This window comes from Arachis hypogaea, chromosome 15 (assembly GCF_003086295.3).
Source record: "Arachis hypogaea cultivar Tifrunner chromosome 15, arahy.Tifrunner.gnm2.J5K5, whole genome shotgun sequence".
Classification (NCBI taxonomy): Eukaryota; Viridiplantae; Streptophyta; class Magnoliopsida; order Fabales; family Fabaceae; genus Arachis; species Arachis hypogaea.
This window is the reverse complement of record NC_092050.1, coordinates 153,983,330-153,999,569: the sequence shown is the minus strand read 5'-3', so window position 1 is coordinate 153,999,569 and position 16,240 is coordinate 153,983,330. Positions and strand designations below refer to the sequence as shown.

The window sequence follows — 16,240 nt, the reverse complement described above, 5'->3', positions numbered from 1 at the left end:
TTTTAGTATTATTTTCTAGTTGACCAAATCAAAGATTAATCTATAAGGTAGCATTTGTTTTGAGGTACTGAGACAGAAACTGGGAGACTGAGACACAGTATCATATTTGTTGGTTCAGAGACTGGTATTAAATTTTCTGTCTCTATCCCTAAAATTTCAGTATTTCAGTACTTTCAAAAAGTAGGGACACATGGACTGAAATTTTTAGAGACAGAGACTGAAATTTTAATAATATTTTATACCTAAAATATCCTCATTTCAATTAATTAATTCCAATTTTATCCTTTGTGCAAATTAAATTAGAGTTTTATTCTTGTTTCAATTTCTGTCTCTTACTTTGCACCAAACAGAATACTGAAATTTATTTCGGTCTCTGTCTCTTAGTATTTGTCTCTCAATCTCAGTCTTTCGGTCTCTGGCTCTCTATCAAACACTACCTAAGCAAATTTGAGCTCTATACATAAAACAAGTAAGTTGACAATTCAATCAATTAAGTTGGTTATAAAATATAGAGTAATCAGTATTAAATGTAAAAGAATCATGTTCTTATGAGACATTGAATACCTAAATAAAAAATCCAATAAATAATAGAAAAGATAGTGAAACATGGGGATAAAATAGACATACAATTACATTTAATTATGTGCTATCGAACAAGTAAAAATAATTTTGTTTTCAGATAATAAACATAAGAATAAATTAGTATTTAATAATGGAAAAAATGTGATTAGAATATTAGATGTTAATGTAAAATTCAAATACATAAATATCCGTTACACATATATAATAAGGTCGTAAATTTATATTTTTAATAGATTTAGCAAAACTAATTAAATAAAAAATAATACATATCACTTTTTTTTTTTGGAACATGAATAATATGTATACATGAATTCGGTTATTCTTCCCCAAACATCCATAAGCCCAAATGTCTTAGGCCAAAATTCTTACTTCAATTATTTCTTTCTCTTTTTTTTTTTTTTTGAATTTTTATTTTATTTTATTTTATTTGTCACAGAAAATTGCGCTTGCCCTAAGGAAAGCAAATTTGACAAGTGAACATCAGTTGCAGAAAAGCGAGCATAGAAGAAAAATTCACTGCATTCAAAGTTTCAAACTCAACACAGATCTGAGACAAAGAGACAGTGAACAACGACGAACAAGATGGGTCGCCAAGCGTTAACCAAGCTGATCGCCACCGTCGCTTCCCGCCGCGGCCACTCCATCCGCCACTTCACGGCGAGTCCCACTCCCTCTCCCGCCGTCTTTGTTGACAAGACCACCCGCGTCATTTGCCAAGGCATTACCGGCAAGAACGGAACCTTCCACACCGAGCAAGCTATCGAATACGGCACCAAAATGGTAATTTCCCCGTCCTTCCTCCTTCCAACATTTCCGCGATCAGCTGAATTTGTTGACCCATTTTGAATTTGGATTAGCGATCCTTTGGTTCTATTTGTTTGTTATGTGTGTGATGTTGAAACTTGAAATGAAATGATGTGTGTCAGTGAAATGAAGGATTTGAACTGAATACGTGACTGATCTCTATGTGTTTGATGTTATGTGCGGGTGATTAGGTGGGTGGTGTGACGCCAAAGAAGGGTGGTACGGAGCATTTGGGTCTACCTGTGTTCAACACTGTTGCCGAGGCGAAGGCTGAGACGAAGGCCAATGCTTCAGTCATCTATGTTCCTCCACCTTTTGCCGCGGCAGCAATTATGGAAGCCATGGAGGCTGAATTGGATCTTGTTGTTTGCATCACTGAAGGCATTCCCCAGCATGATATGGTAATTTTCCCACTCTATAATGTCAAAATTGTAGGATACTAGTACACCAGATATATAGTAGAATTGTAGAGATTGATTCATTATTCATAATGCCCTAAGTATATGAGCTTCACCTTGCCTTGCCTTAGTCTCATTGTTTCAATAATGAAAATTTTCTTCGAAGTTTCTAATAAACTTGGAAGTTATATGTTATTTCCTTTTTCAATTTTAAATGACTGTCTATGTTGTGTCATTGTCTGTCACGGTCAACGAAACAATTTTTGAGTGTATAGACATGTGTTGTCTATGTTTAATGCAAGATTCATGTGTGTGTGACACTCAAATGATGCGTTGATGCTTCATCGGTTTTGTTATACTTTTTTCCTTTTTATGTTAAGTTGGCATTTACATGGCTTAAGACAGCATGTCATATTCCATCTATGTAGTTCCAGTATAAATAGTTATTATCAGTTATTCCACATTGAGAGGAGCTGATTGGGATCGCCACAATATATGTGTCTAAAGATAGTATACATAGGAAATTCCACCTAGTGAGAAAGAGTTTGGTTGTTATTGTATGCTTAATTGGGCATTATGAATTAATCTCTTCTATTAGGTCAACGGTATTTGGAACTTACTTATAACAACCTATGTAAATAGAACTTTTTTTCCTTTTTATTCTGAGATAGGTTTATCTTATTACATGTAGAGGTTTCATTTGTTGATTCTTTGAAATCTATTTCATTCTATTTATAGGTTTGATATTGTAGTGTTTAGTAGTGAAAGATTAGCTTCACAAACGCATAAAACTATTGGTAGTATTAATGGATATTAGAATCTGGACTTATGGACTAATATTAAAATATCATATGAGATCTTATGTTTGAACTTGAGCTATTGCTAAGAACTATTACACTAGTGTAGTTTACATATTGCTCACTGCTGCTGAAAATATCACTAAAGTTATTGTGTTTATGCTAGGTAAAAGTTAAAGCTGCTCTTAATCAGCAGTCCAAAACTCGTTTGATAGGACCAAACTGCCCTGGTATCATCAAGCCTGGGGAATGCAAAATCGGAATCATGCCTGGTTACATTCATAAACCTGGCCGTATTGGAATTGTATCTCGTTCTGGTACCTTGACATATGAAGCGGTGAGTCATTATTTTGATTTCGAGTTGAATATATAGTTTGTTCAATAGTGGATGCAATTGAATTTTTTGGCTAAATGGTAAGTGTTGTTTGTCTGGATTGGGTTCTTTTTAATTTTTCTTCTCAAATTTTTCATGGGATATGATATCGGTAGTATGTAGAGGAAAATATTGGCACATACTACTGGGGATACTGATGTATCTTTTGCCACTTTTCTTCAGTTGAAAATTGGTTCATGGACCTACTGCTTTTTCACTTGTGATTATACCGTTCCTAAAATATTTATATGCCACTTCTTGTATTATCATCTGTTTTGGTCACTCCACTTCTTAGTTGGAGCACGATAATCAACTATAGGTTTCAATGGATCAATTTTCTTGCTCAGTTTCTTGACATTTAATGCCTCTACTTGCATGCATCTTTTATAATTTTAGTTTAGCAACACTGATTCAGCATTCATGTTTGTTACCAAATAGCTGGCTTTTATTCCTGGGAGTTATTATCATTTGAATATTCAAGTTCATTTTGATTCATAAATTAATGATGTTCATTGTTTAACAAAGGATAAAGTATATGTGTTCTTAACTATTTAGGTTTTCCAAACGACTGCTGTTGGCCTTGGACAATCCACTTGTGTCGGTATTGGGGGAGATCCCTTTAATGGAACAAACTTTGTTGATTGCCTTGAGAAATTCATTGCAGACCCTCAGACAGAAGGTACGTTGTCATATTTTATCTCTTTTATTGTCATTTATATTACTGCATGTTTTGACTATCTTCTGATCCTTGGCAGTGACTTCTGTGAGTATTTTCTTTGTGTCGTGAAGTGTTTCCTCTTGGAATTATGGGGTAGAGTCATTTGTAAATACTTTCTGTTTGTTTAATTCAGGTATCATTCTTATTGGAGAGATTGGAGGAACTGCAGAAGAGGATGCTGCTGCATTAATCAAGGTTCGTTTTTAATTATTAGCTGTGCATACGATTTTGTCTTTTACTTAATTATCAGTATTTGAGAAATTAAAACATGTTTTTGATCTTGTGAGTAAGGAACACAGCTAGGCTTTCATAATATGTTTCCTACATTATAATTATGATTTTGAGGAAAGTATTTATGTTATGCTGAATTATAATGAGTAGAAGTTGCTGCTGCAGTATTCTGTTCCTAATTTCCAATTGTTTTAACTTTTAAGTGATAGATTACTCTTTTTATGGGTGATTGGTAATTAAACCAATTCATTGCTACTTTGCTAGCCATCACTTCTAAATGTTTTCTTCTTCTTGGTCCAACATTTTCAAAATTTTATGTTTTGTTGTTATTCTGCTTGTATTAACTAGGTCTAAAAGCTTTTGGTTCATTCATTTTGTTATATATGATCATGTGTAGTAGGAAAAAGGTCCATATATTGTTGTGCATATATTAAATGTTATAAGGTGTTGCCCGGTGATATTTATGCTACATATCATAAACATGCTCAGTTATCATGTTATTTTAGACTACCATGTTGATGTTCGGCGGTTCTTAATTTTGAAATGGCATTCTATACAGGCAAGTGGTACCGAGAAGCCTGTTGTTGCATTTATTGCTGGATTAACTGCTCCCCCCGGCCGTCGTATGGGCCATGCTGGAGGTAAGGATATTTTATATATATGTGGAACTGATGACTTGTAATGGGACATACCAATGCAGCTTGTTGCTTGTTTTGGAGAATTAGATAGCATAATGCATGCTTATTTTGCTCCTTTCTTCTCAATGTCAGTTAATGGCTTTTATTTTGCAAGCCAAGGGATTTTGAATTTATTAGTTTAGTTAACAAGTGACAATTATTAACTACTATATGTTTTCCCTTTTAGTTTGACCAAGAACTGTGTTGTTTGATATGAATGAGTTCATGTAAAGCATCTTATGCTTAAGCCTTAATGTGCTACAATTGGCTTAATACAAAGGAGGCACCCTTAGTTTGTTGAGAGGAGAAAGTATCGTTCATTTCGAAACTGTTCTATTAAAGACTGAAGTTCTCATCGAAAACTGCGCTATAGATTGGAGGAGTGTAGTTGATATTTTGGCCATTTAGCTTTGGGATAACTCCTTAGTTATATGTTCATTTTACGTAATTTTATTATGATTGGTATTAAATCAACCATACATCCTGAATTTGTTTGTGCTCGTTTGTGCAGCTATTGTCTCGGGTGGCAAGGGCACCGCACAAGACAAAATCAAAACCCTGAGGGAAGCTGGCGTCACCGTTGTGGAGTCCCCTGCCAAAATTGGAGTCGCTATGCTAGATGTTTTCAAGCAGAGGGGTTTGGTGCAATAGTTTGGGTTCATTTGACTTTTAATCAAACCATATTGGTTTTTGTTGTCTATAACACAATCGGAAAACTTGATCCCCATTGATAGCAATGGGACTTTTCCGTTTTCCCCCAAAGAAAGGCTGAGAGGTGCATCAAAATAAAAAAAAAAAGTTAAAAAGTCATTCAAGATTCTTCGTATTTCCGGCAAGATTGTTATGATCCCTACCAGTTTTGTGGCACCGATTTGTAAACATCTAATTTATATCATTTGCAGTGAATTTCCAGCAGCTTAAAATTGCTGTTTCTGCATCGGTAGCCTGCAACTGGGTACTTCTGTGCATGTTTGTGGTAGCTTTGTTATCAATACGCATTATGATATAAACTCACCCTTTTGCAGCGACTTTCGAACTACTTAAAATTGTTCTGCAAAGTTGGTCACCCATAATGTTTGTCTTATGACTAGTGGATAATCTTGGGCATACAAATGTTGTCATATTTTGGTACGTCATTGTAATTCAATGATGGACCAAAAACTAAAAGGTAATAGTGACGTTTAAAGAGGCAAAAAAGAAGAAAAAGAGAGAAAAACAGACGTAGTAAGTTATTATTATTGGTTAGAACATTGGCAAGGTAGCTATTTTTTTTAGAACATCCATAAGTTTTGAACAAGAGGGAACAATATTATATTAGCCTATGGATTGTATGCATTATATAATTTGATGATGCAAAAATCAGGAATTTTGTAAGACTAGTCTTAAATGCTATGCTGACTGATACGAAAAATAAACCTCGTTCTACATATCTCAATCTTCAAGTTCTAAATCGCACTTCAGCTCTTACTGTTGAAGAATTACCATCAGTCGAAAAGGGCAGTATTTTATCCAGAAGATGAAGCTCATCGCCTGTGTGGCATTAAACACCTAGTTCTAATGTGCCATCCATCTGTAGATGAGGTAGGCATAAAAATTATTTTGACGAGTAAACCGCTAAAAATGTTTTCAAATTATCAACAAAGTTCTCAATTATTAAATATATATATTTTCAAAAGAATTTAGAAATTGGACTTAGATATCTTTTATAAGTATGATTAGAAAATGAAATAGATTTATCCTAAACATTTGGTGATGTTTACGATTTTTTGTTGATGAAAAAAATACATTTAAGAAATGAAGAAAGGAAATCTAAAAATCAAATTTTGATTCGGATTTTTGCCTATACTTTCAAGTATTATCTAAATGTTGCCGCAAAATTTCGAATCATATGTATAAATATTTTGTCAAATATAAAAGCCATTTTCACTTATAAAAAAAATGTATTTTTTATTATTTTTAAAGGGAATTAATTTGTCTTAGAATTTAATTTTGATATACTGTTGACCTAAAGTAGTTTTACATGTGTATTTAATCACATAACGTCATATCAGCATAAATAACTACTTGTTATGTTGACCACTAAATAGTCATCCAAAAAATGGATATGATTCCACAATTGTATTAAACGTTTTACATAGTGATTGTGTACTAAAAATATAACCTTTTTTGTACATAAATAATTTTTACAATGACCTAAAAACATGGTAAAAAAAGAGTTAAGTTCCTCCTAAAGGTATTGGGTAAAAAGAATGGAACCCAAAAGAACACATTGAGGAGTTGAATTTCTCTTCAGTGGGAACTATATTGGTGGAAGGGGATTGGTTGGATTTGGAGTGTAAAGAGGGTCATCTAGTTGAAATAAAAACAAACTAGATGTCCCTTCACTGATGTCACATGTCAGGAACTTTAGTTTAACGTGTGGGAATCAACTTCCTCCTTTGAACAGTTGAAAAGACTTAAAGTCACGAGAATACCAAAAGATATTTGGGATAAAAAAGAGTAAACCAAATATCAGACTAAAACCATTGGACAATAAATTTCTTCTTCATCATGGTTTTACACTATAAAAAGGATCTCAAGCCACCTCTGTAAAGCATCTTTTACTTTCACCTTCACCTCCTCAGAGTTTCTTTTCTGAAAACCTTCACCTTCACCTTCACCTTTTTCTAGACCTTTCTTATTCTTGAAGCTGAGAAATTAGAAAATCCATCTTTTCCTCCCCCAAAATTTCTCTCACCGTTCTTCATTTGATTCATCCCCTTCACGAGTAAAAATTGGCATTCGGGTGGTCCACTAGAAACTCGACAACCATTAACCAGCCCCTATCCACTTTAAACAAAACTCATTCATCCTCTTGTACATTAGTAGAGGTCTCAACACTTGTTCTCCACCTCTATTTCTTATCATTAGTTCTTGTATTACTTATTCGTCATTAATAGAAGTATTTTCCTCACAAGTATACTTACCCGTAATCTCTCATCTTAACTATTATTTTTCACTTAATCTACTTTTCACAAAACTCACCCGAATCACATAGTCAATACATTAAAATTAAACTCTTTCTTATAACGATACTTTTTAAAAATTTATTTGTCAAACACATTAAAATTTGATTGAAAACAATATAAAAATTAATATGTTCGACGAATTATCAAAGATTTCTAAGATAAAAATTTATTTGACACCAACATATCCAATTTAAAATTCGTTGAACCAATTTAAGCATCTTCTGCTGAGATTGTTTTCCTATTTCTATTTTTGGTTAAATGTGCATGGTTTTCTTGTCACCGTCTGTATTGGGCCTTGTGCTCTGTAGCTCATAAGCTCAAAGCTGTGGTCCAAAAACCAAGCACAAAGTAACCTCGTTTCCTTTACTTTGTCCTAAAACTTGAAAGCAATAAATTCCAAGCCAGTAGTAGTATTAAGGGTACCTCGTTTTCATTTGTTCGGAGTATCTTGGATTTCATTCACCAACCTTCGGCTTTAGCTTTTGTCTAGTGTTTGGTATATACACTATTCAGATCCCTCATTTGGGTTTGGATTGGAATAAGGAATAACTCTCACTTTGATTCACTCACTCTATTTACCATTTTCATATTTGTTGTTGACTTTGACTCTTCTTCCTCTCTTCTTCGATCAGATCCACACTCTCATTACACCCCAACTGCAACACACACACTCACACTAGGGTTTTTCAAATTTTCCATGGAAATCCCCACACCCTAACAAAATCCACTCCGTTTTTTCCACTCCCATACAAAAGAAATCAAATTTCCTACCATTCCGATCCGCTCAACCATGGCAGCCAGCTCGAAACCCGGATCACCACGGCCACCACCTTCCTCGTCGTCATCAATGGCGCAAGATCTCTTCAACAATTTCTCGTTCTCCAAAACCCTGAAGCTCAAGACCAAGCAGCAAGAGCTTCTGATCCGCGTCACTGTCCTCACACTCATCTACATCCTAGCCTTCATCACTCGCCTCTTCAGTGTTCTCCGCTACGAGTCCATGATCCACGAGTTCGACCCTTACTTCAACTACCGCACCACTCTTTACCTCACAAAAAACGGCTTCGCCGAGTTCTGGAATTGGTTCGACTCGGAGAGCTGGTACCCACTTGGACGCATCATCGGCGGAACCCTCTACCCCGGTCTCATGCTCACTGCCGCCGCGCTCTACTGGGTCCTCCGCTTCCTCCGTTTTGCAGTCCACATCCGCGAGGTTTGCGTCCTAACGGCGCCGTTTTTCGCCTCCAACACCACCCTCGTTGCTTACTTCTTCGGCAAGGAGATTTGGGATTCCGGCGCCGGGATCGTCGCCGCGGCTTTGATTGCAATCTGCCCTGGGTATATTTCGCGGTCTGTGGCAGGGTCCTATGACAATGAAGGCGTTGCTATTTTCGCGCTTTTGTTGACATTTTACTTGTTTGTTAAGGCTGTTAACACTGGGTCGTTGGCTTGGGCTCTGGCTTCGGCGTTTGGATATTTCTACATGGTTTCGGCTTGGGGTGGTTATGTGTTTATCATCAATTTGGTGCCACTTTATGTATTGGTGTTGTTGGTTACTGGGAGGTACTCGTTGAGGTTGTATGTAGCTTATAATTGTATGTATGTAGTGGGAATGTTGCTTGCTATGCAGATTAGGTTCGTTGGGTTCCAGCATGTTCAGTCTGGAGAGCACATGGCTGCTATGGGCGTGTTTTTCTTGCTGCAGGTTGAGATTTTTCTATGTTGCCTTGTTGAATTGCTTTTTGTGTGTATGACAGATGATTTTCGAGCAAGTTGATAATATGTTATTGATTGAGTTGCATTCTTGTTCGCATTCCTGGTTTTAATTGTGGCTGCATTCTGGAAAATATAGCATAGGTTGTTGAGTCCAATTTAAAATCATTGTTATAGTAATCGGTTACTGAGTTGAGTGTTGCTTGTTATTCATCTTGTGCTCGCACATCACCTTGCATGTAGAATATGTGGCAGAATCAAATTGTAGGATTGCTGAAAACTAGGTCAGACTGGATTTAATCAAATCATGAACAATGCAGATGTGAACTTGTGAAGTGATCTGTGTTTGGCACTTCATAGTTTATAGGTCTCTTGTAATTACATTGAGGAAATTACCTTTGATGGATGCTTTTACAACCTAGCTGTTTTAGTTTGTTTTTCCCGCCCAGGTGGCCTGCCTTGTTATGTATTTGATTTGATCTGTAGTTGCAATACTTTATTCTCTGTTTCCCTTGTCATTCAAGTTGAATTTATGTTTGATAGTTAGGATTATGAATTGATTGTTACAACAAAATATCAGAATGATGTTTATGGTGAATTGCTGCTCCCTCTGAATGCATGTGATCTTCTTGTGACGCCAATTCTCATTGTTTTCCCAGGTTTTTTTCTTCCTAGATTGGGTAAGACATTTGCTCAGTGATGCAAAATTGTTTGAAGCATTTTTGAGGATCACGGTAACTGGTGCAGTTAGTGTTGGAGCCATTGCTTTGGGAGTAGGCACAGCATCCGGCTACATTTCTCCATGGACAGGAAGGTTTTACTCCTTGCTTGATCCAACATATGCTAAGGATCACATTCCAATCATTGCATCTGTCTCTGAGCATCAGCCAACTGCTTGGTCATCCTTCATGTTCGATTTCCATATCTTGCTTATACTTTTCCCTGCTGGGCTCTACTTCTGCTTCAAGCGCTTGTCAGATGCCACGATCTTCATTGTTATGTATGGCCTTACAAGCATGTACTTTGCTGGTGTGATGGTTCGTTTGATTCTTGTTGCTACCCCCGCTGTGTGCCTCATTAGTGCTATTGCGGTTTCTGCTACTGTGAAGAATCTGACTCGGTTGGTGAGGTCCCAAAGCCAAGCTGTTCAAAGTGGTTCTAGCAAAGGAGCTAGCACTGCAAAGAGTTCTTCCAAGGTTAGAACTTTCAATGGAATTAGTGGGCAATTGCTAATGTGAAAATTTTAACACTTTATGGTTACTTCCATGCAGGGTGTAATTGATAATTCCCAGCCTTTCCAAAGAAATGGTGCTATTTTGTTGCTTCTGGGTGCTTTCTATCTACTGACTAGATATGCTATTCACTGCACCTGGGTCACATCAGAGGCTTATTCATCTCCCTCGATTGTCTTGGCTGCAAGGGGGGCTCATGGAAACAGGGTCATCTTTGATGATTATCGTGAAGCTTACTTTTGGCTTCGCCAGAACACCCCACCAGATGCCAAGGTGATGTCTTGGTGGGATTATGGTTATCAAATAACAGCCATGGGTAACAGGACAGTTATTGTTGACAATAACACCTGGAATAATACACATATAGCAACTGTTGGGCGGGCAATGTCATCGTATGAGGATGAGGCCTATGAGATAATGAGATCGCTTGATGTTGACTATGTATTAGTTGTGTTTGGCGGTGTTACTGGCTATTCTTCTGATGATATTAATAAGTAAGTCCATCTGAAGTAATATACAATGCTTTTCTATGTTCATTTGAGTTGTTTAGCATATAAAAGTTTTAGGGTTGTCACCTGAACTTAGAATCATTTGTTACATTGATATGATTAATGATTGCAAGAGTTCCATTTATCGCAATTGGTTGTTTTTGTTCTCAAAAATCGTTTTTCTAGTTCTCCTCATCCTTGCTTGTGTTTCTTGTCCATACGTATTGTATTGTGAATGATAGCCCTCATATTGTTTAAAAAATAAGTTTCATTGGCAATCCATTTTCAAGATAGTACACATCGGTAGTCTATTTCTATGAACACTTGTGTCAAGCATACTTCTGTTTCTCATGGTTTGATACTTTGCATTGTTGTGGCAATAAAAAATATATCTTGTTTTATAATGGACTCACTAGAATGAGCTTGGACACTGTGCTAGTAGATTTTCCTTTTGCTATATTTTCTTTACGTGTGAATATGTAAATTGATGCATATTGATCATTTCATAGTTGTCGCCATCTTTCAATTTTCTTTTTAAAATAATTAATAAAATTAAAAAAATTATCATTTGAGCAAGTAGTCTATATCTTAACTCCTATAAGGCCTTGCAACATTTTTGTACTGATATTCATAATTTTGTATAGATTTCTCTGGATGGTGAGAATCGGTGGTGGGGTTTTTCCTGTAATTAAGGAACCTGATTACCTTGTCAATGGAGAGTATCGTGTAGATAAAGGTGCAGCTCCCAAGATGTTGAACTGTCTTATGTAAGTTTCTTTCAACTTCTAGTTGGGCTTTGCTTTTTGAATCACTGTTTACTTCCAAGAAGTCTATATTTATACAAATCTGTTGGATTCTTCCCTTGAGACATTAAAAATAAGAAAAGATCCATATTTGGATATCTCATGTAAATTTTTTTTATCTAACAATTATATTTGGGTACAACAATATAAAAGTAATTTTTTGTTTATTTACTATGTTAAAAACATTTTTTAAGTAAAAAGGATCTTTTAAAAAAAAGATGTAAGGGCTTGTTTGGATGTGTTTTTACTAAAAGATTTTTTTTCAAGTGATCTTTTTTAAAAGATCGTTTAGAAAGTAAAAGGAATTTCATGTTTAGGTATCTCATGTAAAATATCTTTTTATTTAACAATTATGTTTGGGTACAACAATATAAAAGTATTTTTTGTATATTTATTATATTAAACACGTCTTTTTTTAAGTAAAAAAGATTTTTAAAAAAAATGTAAATTGTAGCTGCTAAAAAAAGATGTTTTATTTTTATTTTTCTAGTGTTTTTATTTTAACTACTAAAATTTTGTCAAAAACAATAAAAATAATAAAAAAAGATTTTTTTTCATTGGAAAAATATATTTTTCTAACAACTTAATAACACTCAAACAAGCTCAATATTATTTGTTATTTACATGTAAAGGCAAGTGATGAATTGATACATGGTGACTTAATGCATTTTTTTTCCCGGTGATTATCAGGTACAAACTATCTTATTATCGGTTTGGGGAGCTCACTACAGAATATGGCAAACCACCTGGGTAAGTTTCCATAGCCCTCACGGTTTGTACTTGTTTATTTAACCTGGCGCAGCATAAAATTTTGTATCTTCACTGACAGGTAGCCAATGTTATTTATATCATTATATTCTTTTATTTTACTTTTTTTAAAGAATCTTATTTATGTTGTTCTATGCATGTGAGCATACAAGACTATAATGAACAATTAGTATTGGTATATATCCTTATTGACAAATGATATTTATGAAGCTATTATGCATAGAATCTATATATGCACCCTATCATTGACACAAGAGGGGGAAGTACAATTACATGTAGGTGGTTTTTACTAGGGTATTTAATGAATCTTATGACTTGATTAGCTTTCTGAAAGTCGTAGTTCATCTGAATTTTGGAATTACATGGGTTTTTGATGATTCCTATTAGATATTATTTATTCTTCTAAGAAAGAGGTGACCAACCCTATATAGTATATTGAGACTAACCCATGTAACACTTGATATTAGTCCCTAAAATCTGAAATCCTGGTAAAATCTTGGTGCCTTTTTACAAGTGTGACCTGCTTTTTTGGGCTTGGAAAATGAATCGTTATTGCTGCCCTCACCTCCCCAACAGTCACACATGCGCATCACTTAACAGATGGTCAGATGTGCAGTTTTCACTGTTCGCCACCTTATTTCAGCTAAACCCACCTTGTTTCCTACACATAGCACTCTGATTCTGGCCCCTGACATTGCCAGTTATCCTTTGTCCAAAGATTAATGATTGAAGTTCTGAAATTGGCACAACAAATTGTGAATAGTGTATTTGCTTGATAATTGATACCTTATTTATATCTGCCCGTATTGTGGAATGACAGGTTTGATCGCGCTCGAGGAGTTGAAATTGGGAATAAGGACATAAAGCTTGAGTACTTGGAAGAGGCCTTCACTACCCAAAACTGGATAGTTCGTATTTATAAAGTGAAACCACCTAAAAACAGGTGGTAACTTTTAGAAAGGAAAAAAGAAGTTAAAGTTAGACTTTGTTTTCTTTGCGGGAACGATAGCATTGTAGTGACTGAACTTGAGAATTGAAAAACGTGTTTAGCCACATCACAGATTGTGGACTGATTTTTGAAGTATTTACATGTAGAATACATTTAAGTTAAAGCTTTGGAATCATTTCTTTTTAGAAAAAAAGGTACCATTGCATTCCAACTGTGATTTAACCTTGTGCTTTAAGTGCTACTTGTTTGGGCATGATTGCATAAACGATACAATGTTTTCCCTATAATTAACTGGATTATTAGAGATGTCCCCCCCCCCTTTTTTTTTTTTTTTGAGTAAGCGCTGTAATTTTATATATAAAATTTGTCAATGGAAATTGTCATCTGATTCTTACTAAGTAAATATACCACAATTAGAAGTGCCTAAAATGTTCAGACAACAGAAAAAAAAGCGTTTAGAATATACTCTAGTGATTCTGTCCAAATATTTAGAGCCTCATGATTGTTCATTTTCAAGTTCAACAACACCCATCATTTTCATTGTGCCGGCAAACGTGATTCAAGCCATGTGCCATGTCGTTGTCTCGAGAAATGAAAAGGGGACATGCATGTCCATTAATCTCTATATTGGTGTCTCAATAGTAGATATTAATTGCTAATAAATCATTGCTTAGCATTGCTTTTCTCAACTAAAACAAGCATTCACACCGGTATCTCTCCTTCAGAAAACAATCCTCGCTGTTATTATTTTATGGTCCTGTGATATATATAACACATTCACGTGAACAGTGCACCTACCCTACCTTAAACATGTGCACTACCATAGGTTGTCTTAGAACTTCTGCAAATCTGATATACGGTACCACATTGCCCTACTTTGTTCCTTGTACATCTGAACACACTAGTTCACATAATTTTTATCCTAAATAGCAAATAGAATGCATACTTCATAAGAATAAAATAATCTGATATAGCCTGATCTCTTGTATTAACCAGATGTATCTAATTGAGGGTACGCAAATCCATGTAATATAAAATATAAGACATAAATAAATCCAATATAAAAGGCCATGTAACATGGTTTGCACATTTTTCTGTCAATGCAGAGTATATAAAGGGTCTGAAGAAAAGAATAAACCTTAGATACATACACAAATATAATGACTTGATACAAGTGATGACTGGACAGAATGACTTGCACTTTGCTTGACCCAATCATTCAACAAATGAGGCTATCGATCTGTAAGTAACTTCTGTGATCCAGGTGGGTGGGGCAACCTGGTGCATTTCACAGAAACCAGTTTTGCATACCAAGTTTCTTGCACCTGTTCCTCAGCTTTAGCTGCTTTGGGAGGTCACTGATCCCCTTGTTATTCTAAGCCTGAATAAATATCCTAACCATGTATTTTGTTTCTCCAACTTTCTACATCTTTGGCTCATGCTTACTTACCCAAAAGATTTGCATCTTGTTGCAATTTATGTTTTGTAATTTGTATAATGTCAAAAAAAATAATAATTTTTCGCCAAGGGAAGGGTTTCAACTAATCAAGGGCAGTTTTGCTTCTCCGACCAGTTATTGGGATCGGTAAGCCATCAAAGATGGGTTTGGAGATAGCTGCTTGCAAATCCGGTTTCAGATTCCACATTGTGGTTGCCAGGCTGAGGCCGAATTGTTCTTTTCCTGCTCTCTCAGGCTTGACGCGCTTGATGATTTGCGTACTCCAGAAAGAGTATCGGTAAAGATGGATCGCCATCCCCACCGCAATAGAATCTAACCATCCTGATTCTGATTCTGAAGCAGATTTGCTCGACTAGCTGATTTTGGCCTCATAGACAACGCTTTTCCGTTTGAAGAAAACCATTTGACCCCCCGTTAATTCCTTCCTTCAGAATCTTTCTGGTGTAACAGGTCTGCTATCAACTTCACTTTCTGACGTCTGCGAACGATTTCTCATCAGATTTCTCACCTCCCACATCTCCAATGTCCGCAAGAGCACATACTCATGCATTTCATCATTCCCAGTCAATAAATCATACACTAAATTGTTGACTTGGGTAATGTTTGATCGATAGTCAGAAATTGGTGAAGTTTTGGGAAACCAATCATCTCCAGAATGATCTGATTATCAGATGCATAAACTGCCAATTCTGTCTCAGATGTATCTCTAGCTATAGAAGAACTCAATCCATAGTATTTCTGCAAAATGTCATGGCTGGAGAAACCTTCTCCTTCGGTGGTTTAAGTCTTAGGATTGTAGAGGTTCCTTCATGCAGTATTGACTGCACGTGGTCGTCTTTCGAGCTATTATCCTGCATGATTTTACCTAAGATTAGTTGTGAACGCAGATTTGATTGAAGCAAAGCTAAACATCAAACAACTCATCCCCAAAAAAAAATACAAGCAAAAACAGTAGAGTAGCAGCAAAATTTCATCAAACTGTAAATATCATGGTGGATGATGCACCACAAACTGCAAAAGGCATCCTTGAAAAGCAATTATAAATTGTTGCCACCAATGACATGGGGAAGAATTAGAAAAACACAATATATGAGTATATGGTAGTACCCCAACTTTGCATGTCCATTAGTACACTCGAGTGGGAGGGGATGGCGGATGTCGTCCCGGTAACGAATTTTCAATGTCTTCAGTGCAAACATTTGAAGATCCGTGGCTAACCCGTTCATCCTTTGATATCAGC

The 16,240-nt window shown here is 35.7% G+C and overlaps 2 protein-coding genes and 1 pseudogene across 2 annotated transcripts; 2 read left to right on the top strand and 1 right to left on the bottom strand.

The window, feature by feature from the left end:
* Positions 1-910: 910 nt before the first annotated feature.
* Positions 911-5,517, top strand: LOC112751504 (succinate--CoA ligase [ADP-forming] subunit alpha-2, mitochondrial). The gene is made up of 7 exons (XM_025800657.3): positions 911-1,362; positions 1,578-1,787; positions 2,748-2,918; positions 3,510-3,633; positions 3,806-3,867; positions 4,463-4,544; positions 5,092-5,517. Exons 1-7 carry the CDS (start codon positions 1,165-1,167, stop codon positions 5,229-5,231), a joined length of 987 nt encoding a protein of 328 aa, XP_025656442.1. The 5' UTR covers positions 911-1,164; the 3' UTR covers positions 5,232-5,517.
* A 2,351-nt stretch (positions 5,518-7,868) lies between these two features.
* On the top strand, positions 7,869-13,752 carry LOC112751502 (dolichyl-diphosphooligosaccharide--protein glycosyltransferase subunit STT3B-like). The gene is made up of 6 exons (XM_025800656.3): positions 7,869-9,293; positions 9,961-10,497; positions 10,573-11,027; positions 11,666-11,788; positions 12,515-12,574; positions 13,413-13,752. The coding sequence occupies exons 1-6, from the start codon at positions 8,379-8,381 to the stop codon at positions 13,540-13,542; spliced, it is 2,220 nt and encodes a 739-aa protein (XP_025656441.1). The 5' UTR covers positions 7,869-8,378; the 3' UTR covers positions 13,543-13,752.
* Positions 13,753-14,547: 795 nt separating this feature from the next.
* LOC112749304 (uncharacterized) lies at positions 14,548-15,811 on the bottom strand (annotated as a pseudogene).
* Between the last annotated feature and the right edge of the window lie 429 nt (positions 15,812-16,240).